The following is a 17,673-nucleotide window of genomic DNA, read 5'->3' as shown; positions in this document are numbered from 1 at the left end:
CCTTAAGTATTCTTCCAAACACTGTCACATCCAGGCACACACTGTCATTCTGCAGATTATGTTAATTGCTCGGTAATGACAAGCACATCTTTACAGATGCTTTAGTAAAAAATAACTCACTGCAGAATGCTTACTTTAAAGTTAGTTAGTGGTTTGGTTTTTTTATTCACAGATTGTCTTGGCCAAGGGGAATGGTGCTCTGTGGGCAACATTGCACCCACAAGCCAGGGTTATGGCTTCTCCTTTAAATCCTAGCTCCAAAACCACCTTCACTTTTCAATGGTTTTGGAATGCCCTGGATGAATGTGTTTTATTGTCCCAGGCAGCTACCACCTCCAGCCTTTCAGGCTCTTTGCACATCCTCACACAAGCACAGCTCATCAAGTTGGAAATGATGTGGTGAGAAATATTCTCTGTTTTGTCTCCTAGTTTATACCTACTTTTACAAAGGGAAGGAGTATTGGAAGTTCGATAACCAGAGGCTGAGCGTGGAGCCAGGCTACCCCAGGTCAATCCTCAAAGACTGGATGGGCTGTAACCAGAAGGATGTTGAACGAAGCAAAGACAGACGCCTCCCCCACGACGATGTGGATATTATGGTGACAATAAACGATGTGCCTAGCACTGTAAATGCAATCGCAGTTGTGATCCCTTGCATTTTGTCTCTGTGTATCCTTGTCTTGGTATACACGATCTTCCAGTTTAAAAACAAAGAGGTGCAGCAAAATGTTGTGTATTACAAAAGACCTGTGCAGGAATGGGTATGACACAGCCTGCTGCACATTTCAACTCATTGATCTGATGAGGACTATGGACAAAAAAAAACAAAAGAAAAAAAATGCATTCGGAAGCCTACCAAACAAAACTACTTCAGTGACCTACAAGTTTTGGACAGCCTGGGACTGAAAGAAGCAGGAAAACTGGAAAAAAATACAGGCAGCCTTGCAGCGTGGAGCCTCTTCCCTTCTTACTGCCTCAGTCATGTGTTAGTCTTGGTGTGCCATCTGCCACAGGCTCACTCTGCTAACATCAGAGTCTTCAAGACAGGTTTCAACTGACCTGGGAAACTTCCTTCAGTTCCCTGCACCAGTGCTCCCTGTTAAACCCAGCATTCTCCAGTGTAGCTAAACCACCTCTGAACAGAACCATTTTTTTAATAGCTGTCTCATAAATGAATTACAATCATGAAATCTATGAACAGGAACAATTCAGTATCATAAGCAGAAGACATTCTGATACTGAACCATTCTAAAAGATCTTCTTAGTTTATTAAAAAATCCAGGGAATTACCTGGATACAATTTTCCAATACCTGCTGGTCAGATGTTTTGTACATTCATAACTAATGAACGCTGCCACTCAGCACAGTGCATGAGGACCCACTAAGCACTCAAAGACATAAACAAGTGCAGAGCAGAAGCTCAAGAAGCACCAAACCAGACACCATAATGTTACCTGGCAACATCAAGCCCTAGATTGGGACAATATGAAGACAAAGTAATTGGGTCTAAAAAAAACCAATCATCATGGGAATACATGTTTTTGTTTTGGGAGCCATTCATGAAAGAAATATTCAAATGTCATATGATGTTGTTTTAAGCTCCCATCAGCAAGAAACAATGAACCAATGGTTACTGATATACTGAAAAATATGTATAGACGTAGACTGCACTCTGCCCCTGTTAAGATGCTGGGAAAAGATGAATTGTTGTTATGTGGCATGTATAACTAGATTGTGGAATTTGTATGTTGGATTTCAGGAGAATGGAAATGTTTGTTTGGAGTGAGATTGTCATTATATTTTGCTGAAATAGTCAAGATACAGTAAGAATTAGGCCTGTTTATAAAACTAAATCCAATCCCTGTAGATGTTACAAACATTGTATGCCTTTGAAATTTGTTTTTTTGTTTTTGCTCACTTCTTCACAGGCAAGTATTTGGCAAGGACCAAAGGAAGCATGACACGCAGTAGAACGAGTTCATCACTAGCCACATTTGACCAAGACATAAAAATCAGGTAAAGGCTAGATAAATATCTGAACTTTCAGGTAGTAACTTTTCAGAAGTCTCTTCCTACAACAGTAGCTTCTGCTTATCCCTCTTACAGTTGTGAATGGCTTAGGATGCTGTGTCCTAACCACAAACTTTGTCTGTTTTGTTGTTGATGCCGATATTTTTACCATGTTAAATAAGAGTGGAAGAAGAGTTTCTTGCATTGCAATGTAATGGTGAAGTCCAGCCCTGTACAGAAGTGCCATTCACATAAGCATATGAACTCCTTTGCACACTGACTATAAGGAATAGGTGATTAGCGTAAGCGTTCTGCCTAAAACTGAATTTTATTCAGTGCAATGGAAGTGCAATGCACAGAATGTCCAGTCAGTATAGAAAAAGTATAGCTTTATAATGTCAGCTATGAAAAAAAATCCAAGGATGACAAACATGCTAAAAATATTCTTAATTACAACGATGAGGAATGAAGAAGCAGAAAGATTGTTAGCATTCTGTATTTCTAACTAGTGCTCAAATATTGCTATGGTGAAGCAGGATAGAAAAATAGATACTTTTGGTGAAGCCCACTAGGACTGCATAACACATGGTCTCAAACTGTATTTTGTCCTTCCTAATTGATTTCCATAGCCAAGCTGTTTATTGTGTTTAAACATTAAAAGAATACTACAAACATATTACAAATTAAATGAGAAGCTAGTAGATGCAAAATTTTGAATTTTAGTGAAAAAAATGTGATAATGCCTCATGATGGGTGAAGGAGTGCAAAGGACCAAATGAAATCGGAGCTACTAATTAGGACACCCCCCCCCACATGCTACTCTGTACGTTGCTATGTGTACTATATATGTGGTAGAATGCACACTATGAATGCCACAGCCACATGGCACATCAAACTCATCTGTACGCTGCCATCTCTTCTGGGACTGTGACAGCCCAAACCTTTGAGCAACTTCCAACAGCCATCATTAAAAAAAAAACAAAACAAAAAACAAACTAGAGAAATGTCTGGTTTTGTTTGTATTTTTTTCCTCCTGCCCAAAGGTAGGAGGTTTGGTCTGTTCATAACCCTACGCTGAGTAACGAGCTGTACAGGCAGCACAATGCCTGAGTCTGACAGCTGCGTATTGCCTTGCAGAGCCCCCCCCCCCCCCCGACAATAAGGCAAGCCACCTGCCCTATATTGCCAAAATTCAGCCTTCCTCAAAGACCTACTGCTTCAAAGAAACAGAGAAAAGGCACCAAACTATTTCTAACTGCTTTGTAACTGGCTCCTGGTGCAGTTGTTACGTATCTGAGCTTTCCAGGGCTGTGAGGTATTTGTGTAGGTGTTAAGGGGCTGAGAAACAGCCCTCTGCAGTTACACGTGTTGGCGCTGGGGGGGCTGGGACAGGTAGCTGAGCAGTTGACCCACTTCCCCCGAGTACAATCCCATTCATGCTGCTATCATCTCTCTTTTGTTAAGATTAGCACCCATGCCGTCCTGTGGTGACCTAGATCCAGGCACAAACATCACTATTCGTGTAAGGGATTCTTCATATTCCCACACCCAAGCTCTTTGCTGGGATCCTGTATTATGCTACAGAAACACAGCACCTGTTCAGCAGATTATCAACTCGGTCTGCCTCCCATCAGCATGGCTAAAGCACCTCCACGGACAGGTGGCCATGTTCCACTTCCTGTCCAGAAACGCAGCCCCAGGACATGCTGCCACCACAGAGGAGCAGGGAACAGCAGTGCTGCTTCGACTAATCCCACAAGCAAAAGGCTCTTCTAGGTGTGCCCCTGGCACAATACACACCACCCTGCAGTACGGGCCACTTTTATAGCCGGAGGGGAGTCCTGGCACACCTCTACCTTGAGCACAGCAGTTGCAGCCCCTGCATCAAGCAGCCCACTACATACACTATATTGCACTTGACCTTCTACTTATTTTTTTTCTCCCTTCATGTTTTGACCACTTTGAATAATTTCATCAACAGTAAAGTAGGCTCATTTTTCCAAGCAAGTTATAAATGTGCTGGGATACACAATCACGACAGTCAGAACAGAGGTGGTTCTCCACCGTTAGAGTGATTAGTTGTTCCTAACTTATAATTAGTCATTAAACCTCAAGGGGATCTCCCATCTCACATCATGAGGACTCAGGTTTTTAAAAACCTGTGAAGGATCCTGACAAAACTTTTTGGACATTAAAGCATGCTATGGCAGCCAAAGCTACACACCCTATGACTTCTTCACTGAACCTTGAGCTGCGAGACATTCATTCCTCCCTCAAAACTCCCAGACAACTCTTCTCTATCCTGTCACATTCATCCCAGAGCTTGATTCCAACCTTTCTCATACCAGCAGACTTACTTGTCCAGCACAGCTGGAGTCAGCTATAGTTCCTCAGATCTTTCCTACAACCCTTCGTAATACCTGAAGTCACGCGCTGCCTTCCACTGCCCGATAGCAAAGGTGGTCTATAGCCATTGTATATAACCCACAGCCTCAGTTCAGCAATTTCATTTTTAAGAATCCTGAGAACCCATGGTAGCAATACCCAGCACTGGGGACATATGACTTGCTTTCACTGACTGTTCCTTAACACCTTCTTTTGGCATTGCCACTGGAGAGTGCCACCTTTGAGGTAAAGAACATAAAAAGGGTCAGCCAAGTGTTGCACAGTGCTTTAAGTGCCTTGAGCTGTGTAATGCCAAGGGCCTGCCACCTGTAATTCTGCCATTCTGTAACCCTTCACCCAAGCTGTCATTTCTCCCTTACTGTTTCACAGTCTCATCCTCCTGGCCCTGCACCTGCAAGCTCTGACACTCCTAGGCAGGTTCTCATGGGAAGTAACCAGCAACAGCATCTCACTCCTCTCCCCTGGCTTCTTTCGGAGTTTTTAGTTTACAGAAGAACCAAATTTCATGAACAACGAAGAAAATAAGCATTACCCAAAAATATGTATTTGCAGAAAAGCTTGGCAACCACTGTGCAACACTTGCATCTAATCTACACATAGTACTCCATATAAAGATGCGTCATGGATTTACAGAAAATGATGTGTTGTTTGGGCTTTCTTTTCCTAATTAACTCCAAACATTCAGTTTGCCTTTTTGACTGTTACTGAAGACTGAGCACATCTTTATTCAAATACTTACCCTCAGGCCAAGAATTTGCTCTTGCACTGCTCAGAGATCACCACTACAGGTGTGAAATTTGGATTCTTAATTACAACATGCTTCACTTCATGTTCAGCTGCACTGAATTTACCTTTCTATCAATGCATCAGTCAGTCCTCATCCTTACTAGTCAGAATAAGTCAGTATGGGCAAACTTTCCTGCACTAATCCACTGCCTTTCCTAAACAGGACACAATAACACTGAACATCGTGGCTCCCAGCAGAGCTCCTGGAAAATCTAACTATTTACTCTGAGTTTTTCCCCCATCCTCAAGCACATAAAAGGGCTTCCATCTCATTCCATGGGATCACTCACCCAGGGTCCTTAAAAGCCTGTGGCACAAAAACCAGCCAAATGCCTTTTTGGAAATACAAATACCATTGCAACAGACCTCCTCCATATCCCTGTGGACTCAAAGCACTCCACAGGTCTTGTAAGACATGACTTGCCATTAAAACACAAAGTTTATACTCTCTCATGGTATCATGTATCCACGTTTCTACTAATTCCATTCTTTATTATAGTTTCTGTTTTCCTTGTACATAGGTCCAGTTTACTAGTTCAGAATTCCCACAAACCCTTGTTGAGAACAGGTATCACATTTGCCATGCTCCAGTTCCCAAGCTTCAATGCAACTTTTTGTAAGGTTCACAACCACAGTTAGCAATACCCTATTTTGCTGTCTGTCTCTCATCCTCTTTGGCATATCACAACCCCCAACACTCTAACAGTATCTTTCCTATTTAAGGATTTGGACTACACAGAGACTGGATTATTTTTCTTGTTTACCTCTAAGCAATTTTTAACACATAAGACACAATCAAGATCACCAATATAAACCAGGATTCCTGCCTACCAACTGGAATGAAAAAAAACCAAGTTACAGAAGTTGCAGAGGAAAAGTTCAGCCTTACTTATTTCACACTTGACAAATACATGCTAACACTGATAGCAATAGTCAGACTCTGCCATTTATACCCAAGAACAGAAGAACCCTGTGAGGTGGCCAAAGGAAAGCAGCTTCTCACGCTAAATACTGAGATATGCTAAGAGGAGGAGACCTGGAGTCAGTTCCAAGAAAAGTAGTCCACTGTATCGAAAGGGCCATAAACACCAAAAATTGTTAGCCGTAGTAGCAAGGAGCCATGAGCTGCTTACAGGCTTCCCTAATGGCTGAAGATGAGCTGTCTGGAAATGGCAGCCCCTGGCTCAGTTACCATTCTAGACAGACCAGATGGCAGGACTCTTATGATCAGAGAAGATCCTTTGGCAATCTTCATTTAAATAAAGTTTAAGGTGCAACCTTTAATCAGCCAAAACTTATAAAACTTTCCCTAAACATCCAGACAGTGAAACAAAAATGGAAGTTGCCAAGACCAAAAAAAAGAGCTCTGCCCACACTGCCTTCAGCACAGCACTCCTCAAGAGAACCCAGCTGAGAGTGATGCAGTGGTGCAGAAGCAAGCAATACCCTTAGGATGAGAAGTGGAGGCATTTCTATGCCTTCAGTAAACCTTTAACAGGCAAGCAAAAGAAAAGCAACTGAAATGAGAGATCTGTGAGCAACAGCTCTGTTTAGAAGCAAATGACTATCTTCTACCTGAAAGCAGTATCTACAGCTCCTTTTTGTCATCATCACTCCCTGACAAGGGCAGAGCTCTTAATTAGCAAGCTCCCAAACCTGTAACATCTGACTGGGGTAACTGGTTAGAACCATGTTACTTAACCTTTGTCTCCAAGACTACTCAAGACGAGGTGGTTTAAATCTTTTTTGGTTTGCTGACTTCTAAGAGTTTCCCAGCATAGGTGGCTAACGGCTGTAGAACAAATTTAAGTCCACTGGCAATAGCATGCTTTTCTAGGCTGTCTCTGGCAGATGCCTCAGAAGCAGCACACATGCCACCAGGCATCTGCAGACAACAGATCAAATACCACTGTTCCAGAGGCAGTCACACACTGTTGCTGTTAGAAGCCCCTGGACTGAATTTGAGAAACTCCAGTTTTAATCAGAGCTGATCACTTCAGAATCACCAGCCCTGTGGGATTAGCTGCAAGTCAGGGCAAGAGAGCAGGTGATGACTTCTGAATTATTCTGTGGCAAGTAAACTACTGTATTTTTGGTATTGGACATACAAGGGACAAGTCTATCTACAGCAGAAACACCACTCTAGCAAGAGTATGGAATGAGAGGGCAGTGCCATATATGTGCTGAAACAGACCGCTGTGCAGCAGAACACTGATGCATTATTTAAGGCAAAATAATCTCTGGTGATCAATATCCAAGTGCCACAAGAGTAAATATTATGTGCTAATTTGAGGGGCCCAGTCAGCATCACAAAACAAGAAAGCACAGCTAAAGAACTGGAAAACGTCAGCAGAGGGATAGAGAGCGTTCCTTATTTGTAACTTATGTGTGTTATTTGTCATTTTTTATAATAATATTTAGTTTATAAAACACTACAAAAAGTTGGGTTTGTAGCCTCTTCCTTGGGCGAGGCCTGCAGAAACAACATCAGAAGGTCTAGATGTCTGTAATCCAAAGTGCAGCTTGACACTTCACTCCTTAGGAACTTTCTGGAAAGTAGGAACCATCACTGCTCATGTCAAGCTAAAAATACAAAACAGAAAGGAGTTTTAGCAGACAAGTACCAGAGAGTGCAGAAGGCATTTCAAAACACCAGTACAGTCACCAATTACAAAGGCCCAGTAGAAATTTCCCTTCCTAGAACACAAGGGTCTGTGAAAAGAGGGAAGCAGACCTAGCGGCTGCTAATACCCAGGCATAAGAACAGACTTGTCAAGCTGGCAAAGGCAAAATATACACTCAGCCTGGTCTAGGTAGTTATCAAAAGGTCAGAGCAAGTTTAATTGTGGCTCTGTTACACTCAGAGACATCAAGCCTTTATACAGGAACTGTAAAGGAGCAGCAAAGAACTCTGTCATTCAATTAATTCCTCATTCTTACGATAACTGAGAACTCAGCACCACAGCAATGATCGTAAGAGTTGTAACCAGATGAAAGCCCAAATGAAATTCGCATAGGACACTCATCTATATGTATGCCTAAACCTTGTAAAAAAATTTGCACACATTAATGAATGGGGAAGGTCCTATATCACTACCACTCTGGGCAGAAAACAAGAAAACTTGCCTCTCATTAAAAGGTAACTTGGGACAAAGCCATTGACAAAAAGGCTTGAAAAAAAAAATTAAGACAGCAGCAGACAAGCTCCAAAGTCTTTTTGTCTCCAGAAATGGTTGTAGCAGGCATTTGAAATAATTTTATGGCTTACAACAATCAAAAAACAAAGATGTCAAACAAAGTCAATGGCATTTTAAGTTTTAAAACATTTGTTGTTGAAATCCATTCATGCCACAGCTAAGCATTGAAGAGCTAAGAAAAAAAGGTATCTGAAAGTTGAAATGGATACCATTTCTCACAAAAAGTATTATAACTGCAACAAAACCCCTTACACTTTCCATATAGGACTAAGCCAGCTCATCAGCTACAAGGGAACAAACCCTTCTGCAATGAGGTAATTGTTGTCAGTAACCCAAAAAAAGGAAAGAGGAAGTAAAAAAAAAATCAGAAATTAAAAAAAAAAAGATAAATCAATTGTGAAAACAGCTAGTTTTATAGTAAGATCTTGCCGGTTTTGATCGTGATTATACACAGACCTGGATCCTCCTTACCTGTCAATCAAGGAATCTCTCATGTTGGTAGCAATGGTACTTGGCTGAGCTTCGTTCAGCCTGAAGATACTCTCAATGACAGAGAGCTCAGTGCTGGTTGTATCCAGTCCACAGAAGGCACACCAGTCATTTACAACCATTCCTGCTGCAATGACCTCACTACCACGATTCACCGTTCCAGCCTAGCAAAACCAAAGCAGCAAGAGTTAACAGGGTATGCTGACAGTAACACATTTTATTATGCATCCTTATTACAGATCTTTAGTGGAGGGCCTCAACTCACACTCCTGAAAAGATTAAAGCTTCTGCCATCAACAAAGTTATAAAGATTTCAGATAAAAAGGTTAATGGACAGCCTTTAATCTCTGGAGAGGAAATTGTGTGACATTCAGTGAAATAAAATCTATCAAGTAGGAAGCATAAAGTCACAGCAATCATGAAATTCACAAACCCAACTGACCAGGCACAGGATTTTATTAGTTAATTTTTTTAAACACTGCCTTTGGCCAAAGCACAGACAATCTCATTCTGTATGAATCAATCAGCAAAACTTGCATAATCCCAGCAGAGCAATGTTTCAGAAGCAAACTGAAGGTGCTAAGCAGCTTATTCAGACTCAGAAAAGACAGGGAAAATGTCTCAGAAGACTTGCCCCGTTAAAGTCTTCTCATCTCCCCCTTGGAACAGCTCTGCAGAGAAAACAGTATCTAGGAGCCCATTAGATATAGAAACATTAAAACTGAGAACTGGGTTGGAAGGGAATGGCAAGAGAAAACACAAACCCCAAATGCCTTACCACGAGTGGGACCTGCAGCAACGAAGACAGTTCATCCTGATCATCAATTGAAGTTTTGGGGTGCACAATTCCTCCTTGGTTACTAAAAACACAGTAGCTTCCTACCAGCACCTGATCTGCCACCGTTTGTCTGAAAACCTCAACCTTCAGTACATCTGCCAAGATCTCTTCTGTCTCCTGCAAATAGAAAGAGAGAATAAAGTGCTCAGCAAAACAGTATCATAGAATTTGAAGTCAAGCTATTCCTGCACACAACCATCAGCTGGGATCCTCCCCTTTGAAAGCCTGCCCACACTTTCACAATCCATTGCAATCCAATCATTATAAAATGCTTACTCACCCTCTATACTCCACTCCAGGTGTTTCCAGTTACCTGTGCATACTGAGCTGGGCCACTATAACTAAACACAACACCATGCCTTCACTGAGAAATGATCTTCTTCCCCTCCTTCTGAAGGGTGTTGGCAGTATGTCAGTTGTGTCAATACCTGTTCTATGGGCATTCCCTATGAACTAGCCCTCTTTTGTCCCAGACCACTGGGACAAAATTGTCTTATCCTTCCCTATAACTCCAAGAACTTCCTTCCCCTCCAGGTTTTCACTGGACTCTCTAGCCATCTTATGTTATTTTTTACACTGATTTAATATGCTGCAAAGACCATTACCTTCCCCCCCACCCCCCCTTTTTCTTTTTTTCCTTTGCACTCCTAACATCAGCTCTCATTTCTTCATCACCTTTAGCACAAACTGAAAGCAAACACTGTAAGGACCTTCACTACCTGTAGCCACACAACACACCTCTCTCTAATGCTATTAAGATACCAGTTCTCAAACATAAAGTAGCAGCAACTTTGTCTGCTCTGCTCTTATTTTAAATTTTCATACAAGAACCTTCCATTTTACTTTCACCCCTCTGTACACATGCACACCACCACATCCATGGCCTCTTTCAACTATTACAAGCTTCACCTAGCTCAGCAGTAGCTTGTAACTACTGCTGTAGTCCTGACTAAACTCTTCTTTATGCTTTCTTTATTATACTCATGTATACTCTTTTTTTCATTCAATTTTACATACACAAAGCAAATTGCACCCAGCAATATACTTCCATATCCCACTCCTTCCCTTCTGCAACGAGCATTCACTACAGCACACTGACCACGCTGAGGGCACACACTATACAGAGTCCACATCCACAAATACAGATAAAATAGGAAAAGAGGCAGATCAACTAAAACCAAGTCAGAAGTCCAAAAACCAATTTTGAGGCTTCTCTCTTGAGAAGAAAGAAAACATGAAGCAGCACAGCCTCCTACGTGGTGTTAGCTCAGCTGTTAGCATAGGTCTTCTGATCCCCATGCTACATATAGCAATCCTCAACAACTGCAAACCCAAACTGCAGCTTGGCAATCGTTTTACATGCAGCTACTATGAATTTAAAAGTGTTACAGAGCCATATACCCTGTCAAGATCTGGATGAACAAGAGCTACATAGTCATTGCAGGTAGTGACATTGCCCAGTGCTGAGAGACGCTCTTCTACTCGTTGAATTCGTACAGAATCTGGAAGACTATTACGGATATGTTGAAGCTCTTGGTCTGTTGTACTACTTGGGACCAACAGTCCATGTCTGTTTCCTAAATTGACAAAAAAAAAAAAAAAAAAACAAAACAAAAGAGAGAGAAAAGAAGAAAAGAATGTTTCCACGGAGCTTCCTACTTTCCTGATGCTCATATAGTGCCTTGAATTGCCCAAGCCCAGAGAATTCAGCCCAAGAGAAATAACGTTACCATTTAAAAATAACACAGTACCACAGGTAAGGGAAAACCAGGATGAAGCACAGACTTATCTCAAGTAGAAATGGGTGAATGGCACCATCTTTAATCACTTCTCTTTTTCAACAGAACTAAAGGAAACCCAAGGTTCCCAATGAAACACTTGGACTAGGAATTTCCCCTATAGATGCCAATTGCCCCACAAAATGTACAGATGTTGCTTGTTTGCATTACTTTACTGTGGCAAAGCAGTAAGATGGGATGGACAAAGACATTCTTTTCACAGGAACAAAACTCAAGCAAGAAGTTTGTCGGACTGAATAGGGTCTCACTAGCCAGAGACAGATGAAAGACTTTTCTTTGACTTTCACATTTGTTAATGCCTCCCTTCTCCCCGGGGTCTGCCCCTCCAGTGCTGGCACTGAAACATTAACCTTAAGAAAAATGAAACTCCTCCCAGTTTATCAGAAAGTAGACTTACGTGTGTCTTTAGCCCATCTTCAAGCCCTGAGAGGCAAACACTCCCCACTACCCCAGCTCTTTGTTACTGGGGGAGTTTTCGTTTTCTCGATTTTCACTTCTCTTCACACACTTGAAGCATTAAAATAAAACAGCTGAGGACGAGGGGTGCTGCCCGTTGGACTCCCCTGCCACAGTCACACCCACAGTATGTCACAGCGCGCACCACCCGAATTCGGGATTGTTTTCCCATTTCCACCGGAGCCCCTCCAGGGCTCTTCTCGCCCCGAGGCCCCGGCCGGGCCCCAGTTCTGGCTCTTCTCGCCCCGTCACCTACCCACACACATTCTGCCGATGATGCGGCAGCCGGCGATGGAGGCGTGCACCACCGGGATGGTCCCGAAGAGCTCCCCCTCGAAGACGCTGCAAGGAGAAAGCGCCGTTAAGGTACTGCCGCGGGGCTGGGCGAGGCGGCGGCGGCCGGGCCGGGCCGGGCCGGGCCCTCGGGGCTCCCTCACCTGTAGAAGTTCTCGGAGCCGCCGATGGCCACAAGGCAGTAGGCATTGGTGAGCTTAGCGAAGCAGCCCAACTCGTTGTTGTTCTCGAAGCTGGCGCGTACAGCCATGGCCGGGCGGGGACGGACCCTGCGGCGGGCAGAGACCCAACCGGCAACGGCCGCCGCAGCCTCTGCCGGACGCACGCGGCCTCCCCACTTCCGCTTGCGGCGGCGGCGGGCGGAAGGCGCGGGGCAGAGCGGCCCCGGCCGCGCCTGGCGGGGACAGCGCCGCCACCGGCCGGGAGGCGCTGCAGCCCCCTCCGCCGCCGCCGCCATGAGGGGGCGCGCGGGAGCCCGGTGGAGTGTCCCGGCCCCGGGAGGGCCGGGCCCCACGCCAGCCCCGGGTCTGCGGAACAGCCGCGCGTCCCCAGGCACCGCACGCCACCCTGGCCTCCGCCACGACACATCACCCTGTGCCCAGGTAGAACAGCACAGGCCGAGGCCGCCCGTGTGCCCTCGCAGGCCACCTGCACCAAGGTGCCACCGTGGGCCCAGGCATGCCACACCGTGAGCCACCGCCACCTGTGTGCGGGCACGACCCACGCCCAGATGCGCCGTCCCTGTCCAGGCGTGACCTCTGTCAGCTGCCGCCTGTGTTTAGACATGACCACCCGTGTGGCGATCCCACCCGTGTGCAGACACCGCTTGCATGCTGATGCCAACCACGTCCCCAGACGTGCCACCCGTATTGTCCTGGCAGGGCACAGCTCAGCACAGAGGGACCCTGGCCAAGCTGGGGGTGCTCCCCTCCCCGTGAGGGACCCAACACAGCTCTCTCCAGCAGAACAGCTCCTTTATTTTTAACAACGTTACCCTGCCCTTGACCATTTCGTTTTCAGCACGTCGATACAGGGAGAGGAATCACACAGTACAAACAGGATACAGGGAGAGGAATCACACAGTGCAAACAGAACCTGGGTTCACCCTGAAGACCTCAGTGGCCAAAGAGTTTCCAGCTGTAGCAATGGTTTTGCTGTAGGTTTTGGGTGGAAATGGTTCTTTCCCAAACAGATAAAAAGAACATAAAAGTGCGGATTATGTTTATGTCATTTTCTCTCTCCTGACATGATCTTGTAATTGAAAATTTGAACTGTACTTGCTAATCTCATCTGAATCGGTCATCTGCGTATATTAGAAACAGCACAGACACCTTTTAATAGGAACAAGACTAATTTGCCACCCATGTTTTGATTTCAAGCCCCAGATATGATGATTGGTGGGGAAAAGCAACCACTTGAAAATAAGACCAAAGGACACCTTGAGGCCCAGGTTAGAGTTCAAACCGACTGTGTATATGTTTAGATTTTAACTTGTTGTACTTGGTGATCAGATCCAGCTTACTGTGCCCAAGAGTCATTCTTTTCTCAGCCCCGTACGCACTGTGCTTTTCCACCAGCATGTCCTCAGTGAGTTTATCATAGCAAGGAACTACTACAGGCTTTTTCTCTCGTTTGAGCTGGTTGTATGAGGATAGCAGGTCCAACTTTCCTTGTCCGGGACTCTGTTGTTTTTCCATCCCATAAAAAGTGTTGTCATTTTCTGCTGTCGGTTCCCTGGAGGCAGCAGCAGGCTCTTTCTCCTTCATGCTTGTCCCATTGCTACTGGCACTCTCTGAAAGGGACTGCAATGTCTGCTCCTGTCTTAGTGGGGAGCAGTGGCTGCTGTTAGCCTTAGTGTCCCCTTGATAACTAGTTTTATTGGAGCTCAGGGCAGGGGAAGGCTCCGGCTGCAAGAATGTCCTTGCTGTCATGACATTTGATTTGTGATACAAGGCTGGGGTGGATTTATTTGGAGGACTGTTTGGTGAGTCCGGTGGTTCTCCTTGCTGCTTAGGGCAAGTGGGCTTCAGAGATGTGTCTTCCTTCCCCTTCTTATTACCAGAATCAGAGCTTGAATCTTGCTTTTCCTGGTGTACATTGCAGCTGGAGTTTTTCAAAAAGGGAGACACTTTTATGCTTCTGATGCTTACATTGGAAAGGCTGCTGGAAGGGCTCAAGGTTTCAGCATCATTCACCTGTGCAGGTTTTAAAAGGTTGTTGGCAACTCTTGAGACGTTCTGAGAAGAGGGGCACATTCCAGGATCTGGCACACAGAAGCTGGTCACTGCTCTGGACTCTGCATACAAGTACCGGAATTCCTTGTCAAACTCCGCAACAATTTGACCACGGAAGTGGGTCACCAGGCTGGTGTGAACTTGGCTGCAAAGCCAGGTGAAACTGTGAAAAAAGAAAAAAAAACCAGCACATGTAACTAGTTCACAGAGTGTCAGGATACCTAGTACTGATTTTAACATTCGAGTGATGTATTGCTACCCAATTTATGCCACTAAAACTTTCTCTGAAGTATGCAAGTCTGAGATTACTTGCAGAGATGAATGTACTCATTACATAATTACAAAAGAACAACCCTAAAATGGTCTTTCAATTTCAGCTTGGTGATGTAATGAACTATATGAAAATATAAACAATGAACAAGAAATATCAGACAGTTTTCCGTAGCCTTATGAAGGATGTAGAGCAGCAGCTGGTCCCTGCCTAAAAAGCACAGCAGCATGTTTCAGGCCTTTTCTTCTCCAGCTTCCTCTTTCCAGTGCTTTCTGCCCATAAGCAAGAAACCATCGTTTCCCATTCCTCATCCCATCCGTGTGTTGGAGAGTACCAGCTAACCTTTTGTGGGCAGGCTTGTCAGTCCATGCAGGGGGCTACTGCAGTGTGCATGGTTTGTATCAAGCAGGCAGTGGCAAGGAGACCTCCGACTGTCTGGAGATGGTGTGGCTATGGGACAATGAGATGCGAAGCATGGGGCACTGAAGGGCTCTTTCTGCCCAACTTGCATTGCAGACTTTCTAGCTCTGCATTTGGCTAGCACAGTACACTGCAACCGTACCTTCCACAGAGGGTGAGGAGACTGTTTGGGGAGATATTAAGGCATGCCTGGTCTCCTGCTCTCTTCCCTTGCCTTGGCAGGAACTACGTTCTCATGTCCTTAACATCTGCAACATGTGATAGACTTGAAGGAGCCTCCTAGGCAGGCAGGAGGGTGAGGAATGGAGATCTTGGGCACTGCCTTGAGGAGCTGAGGCCTCCAGAGCCCCACAGGAATACCTCAGGACAGGAAGGCTGATGATGTTTTCTGTAAGTATTGCTGCGAGATCTCCCAGACTCATTCCATCTTTTCCTTGCCATCCAGTTAAGATGCATGGTGTTAGAAGTTCACGAGTCCTTTGCTCAGCAAGTCCAGTCCCCTGCTCTCGCAGTACAATGTCTTGGGATATTTTCTGGGAGCTTGTTTGTTCCACCTTAAAATGAATTAGGTTTTGCCACAGCTGGGCAAAAACTTTCACTAATTGCCACTCTGCTTATTTTCCTTACCTATTTAACGCTACCTGTTGTTTGTGCCAAAACTGTAACTTAATTAGCTCTGCCCCCATATACCTACAGATAGTAACACATTTCTCCTCCCAGTCTTCACAGGCATAGATTAAACAGGGAAGCTCCTCTTACAGAGTAGATTCCCCAGGCTCCTGGTCATCCCAGCCATCTGCTGTTTCTTTTATTCTTGCTGTAGTCAAACCAGATTAGCAAATTAATTGTGTTAAATAAACCAAAACCTTCACAGATGGAAGTACCAGCTTAGGGCTGCATTATCAGCTGCTAAAGCAAGATGCTGGCTCTGACAAGAGCAGGATGAAATCACAGAAACTACAGGAGAACAATTGTAATGAGAGATTACAATTATTCTCAACTAAATGTCATTTCAGGACAAGATACTGGCACTATGTTTTGGGACCTCATCAATGTTTACTTCACAAGACAGGTATTTGGGAACTTTTAGTAGGAAAACCAGCTCTTGGCTTGTTCCTGAGCAGTATGCAGTTGCTGTGGTTCATAATGTTGTTTTGAAGAAAGTAGTATACTTACACTCAGCATACACCCCCCTCAAAGAGCAACATAAAATGAAAAGATCAATACTCTTCTGCTTAATATCAAGCTAGGTAAATTAAATAAGAATGAAGAAGTAGTAAAAGAGTGAAAAACTTTTGCAGGTGGCATGAAGATTATTCAGAAATACCATACTGGAGGCTCAAAGCAAGTGCATACAACTTCACAGAGAGACATGAGAAAAAAGAAAAACCAAAAACAAAAACCAGAAAATAGCTGGGATGGCTAAATGACAGCAGAGAAGCTATTAAGACCAGAAAACTCATCTTTCAAAAAGGTTGGGTCACGCATTGCGAAAGGAATAAGAAATAATATTCAGCTCTCTGTGGGGCTAGCAGACGGTCCATGTGTAATAGGAGTGCTCAGATAATTCCTCTGCATCAGTGTTTATTGTACAGGAGCTTGGGATGATCCCCGCTCTGAACCCACCTTTATACAGAATGTAAGGGAGGATCAGTCTCATGTTGAAATCTCTGTAGAATGGATTAGAAAACATATCAACAAAGCAGAAAATAATAAATTGGCAGGACCAGGTAACATTAACCCAAGAGCACCAAAGGAATGCAAGGATGAAATAGCTCAACTACTAACCAGGACATGTTAACTCTCACTTGAAAGTGCCTTGGTTATCAGAAGAGTGGAAGGTTGTGTCCCGGTTTTGGCTGGGATAGCGTTAATTTTCCTTCTAGTAGCTGGTATAGTGTTATGTTTTGGATTTAGTATGAGAATAATGCTGATAACTCGCTGATGTTTTCAGTTGTTGCTAAGTAGTGTTTATGGTAAGTCAAGGATTTTTCAGCTTCTTATGCCCAGCCAGCAAGAAGGCTGGAGGGGCACAAGAAGTTGGGAGGGGACACAGCAAGGACAGCTGACCCAAACTGGCCAATGGGGTATTCCACACCGTGTGATGTCATGCCCAGTATATAAACTGGTGGGAGTTGGCCTGGAGAGGATCACTGCTCAGGAACTAAGTGGGCATCAGTCGGCAAGTGGTGAGCAATTGCATTGTGCATCACTTGTTTTGTATATTCCAATCCCTTTACTATTATTGTCATTTTATTATTATTATCATTATTATTTTCTTCCTTTCTGTTCTATTAAACTGTTCTTATCTTAACCCATGAGTTTTACTTTTTTTTTCCTGATTCTCTTCCCCATCCCACTGGGGCGGGGGGGAAGTGAGTGAGCAGCTGCGTGGTACTTAGTTGCTGGCTGGGGTTAAACCATGACAGGTTGCTAATGTGATAGAATTTTTTTAATGTTTCAGACCATTAAG

General features: G+C 44.2%; 3 protein-coding genes across 6 annotated transcripts in view; 1 reads left to right on the top strand and 2 right to left on the bottom strand.

Annotated features, from left to right (window-relative positions):
• Positions 1-1,958, top strand: part of MMP24 (matrix metallopeptidase 24) — a 46,856-nt gene extending 44,898 nt beyond the window's left edge. For all 4 annotated transcript variants that reach the window (XM_075058614.1, XM_075058636.1, XM_075058629.1 and 1 more), the window contains one exon: positions 430-1,958. In XM_075058614.1, the coding sequence (XP_074914715.1) occupies positions 430-767 (338 nt within the window). In that variant the 3' untranslated portion in view covers positions 768-1,958. The remainder of the gene's footprint in view (positions 1-429) is intronic.
• Positions 1,959-2,381: 423 nt separating this feature from the next.
• EIF6 (eukaryotic translation initiation factor 6) lies at positions 2,382-12,615 on the bottom strand. Its single transcript, XM_075058650.1, has 6 exons — positions 12,419-12,615; positions 12,238-12,323; positions 11,128-11,303; positions 9,667-9,843; positions 8,871-9,052; positions 2,382-7,785 (listed from the first exon to the last, which is right to left on the bottom strand). Exons 1-6 carry the CDS (start codon positions 12,523-12,525, stop codon positions 7,776-7,778), a joined length of 738 nt encoding a protein of 245 aa, XP_074914751.1. The 5' UTR covers positions 12,526-12,615; the 3' UTR covers positions 2,382-7,775.
• A 625-nt stretch (positions 12,616-13,240) lies between these two features.
• The window catches only part of FAM83C (family with sequence similarity 83 member C), a 28,259-nt gene continuing 23,826 nt past the window's right edge, over positions 13,241-17,673 (bottom strand). Inside the window, exon 4 of the mRNA XM_075058580.1 lies at positions 13,241-14,672. Within this exon, the coding sequence (XP_074914681.1) occupies positions 13,727-14,672 (946 nt within the window). The 3' untranslated portion in view covers positions 13,241-13,726. The remainder of the gene's footprint in view (positions 14,673-17,673) is intronic.

This window comes from Buteo buteo, chromosome 2, assembly GCF_964188355.1.
Source record: "Buteo buteo chromosome 2, bButBut1.hap1.1, whole genome shotgun sequence".
Lineage (NCBI taxonomy): Eukaryota > Metazoa > Chordata > Aves > Accipitriformes > Accipitridae > Buteo > Buteo buteo.
This window is presented reverse-complemented; position numbering and strand designations above follow the sequence as displayed.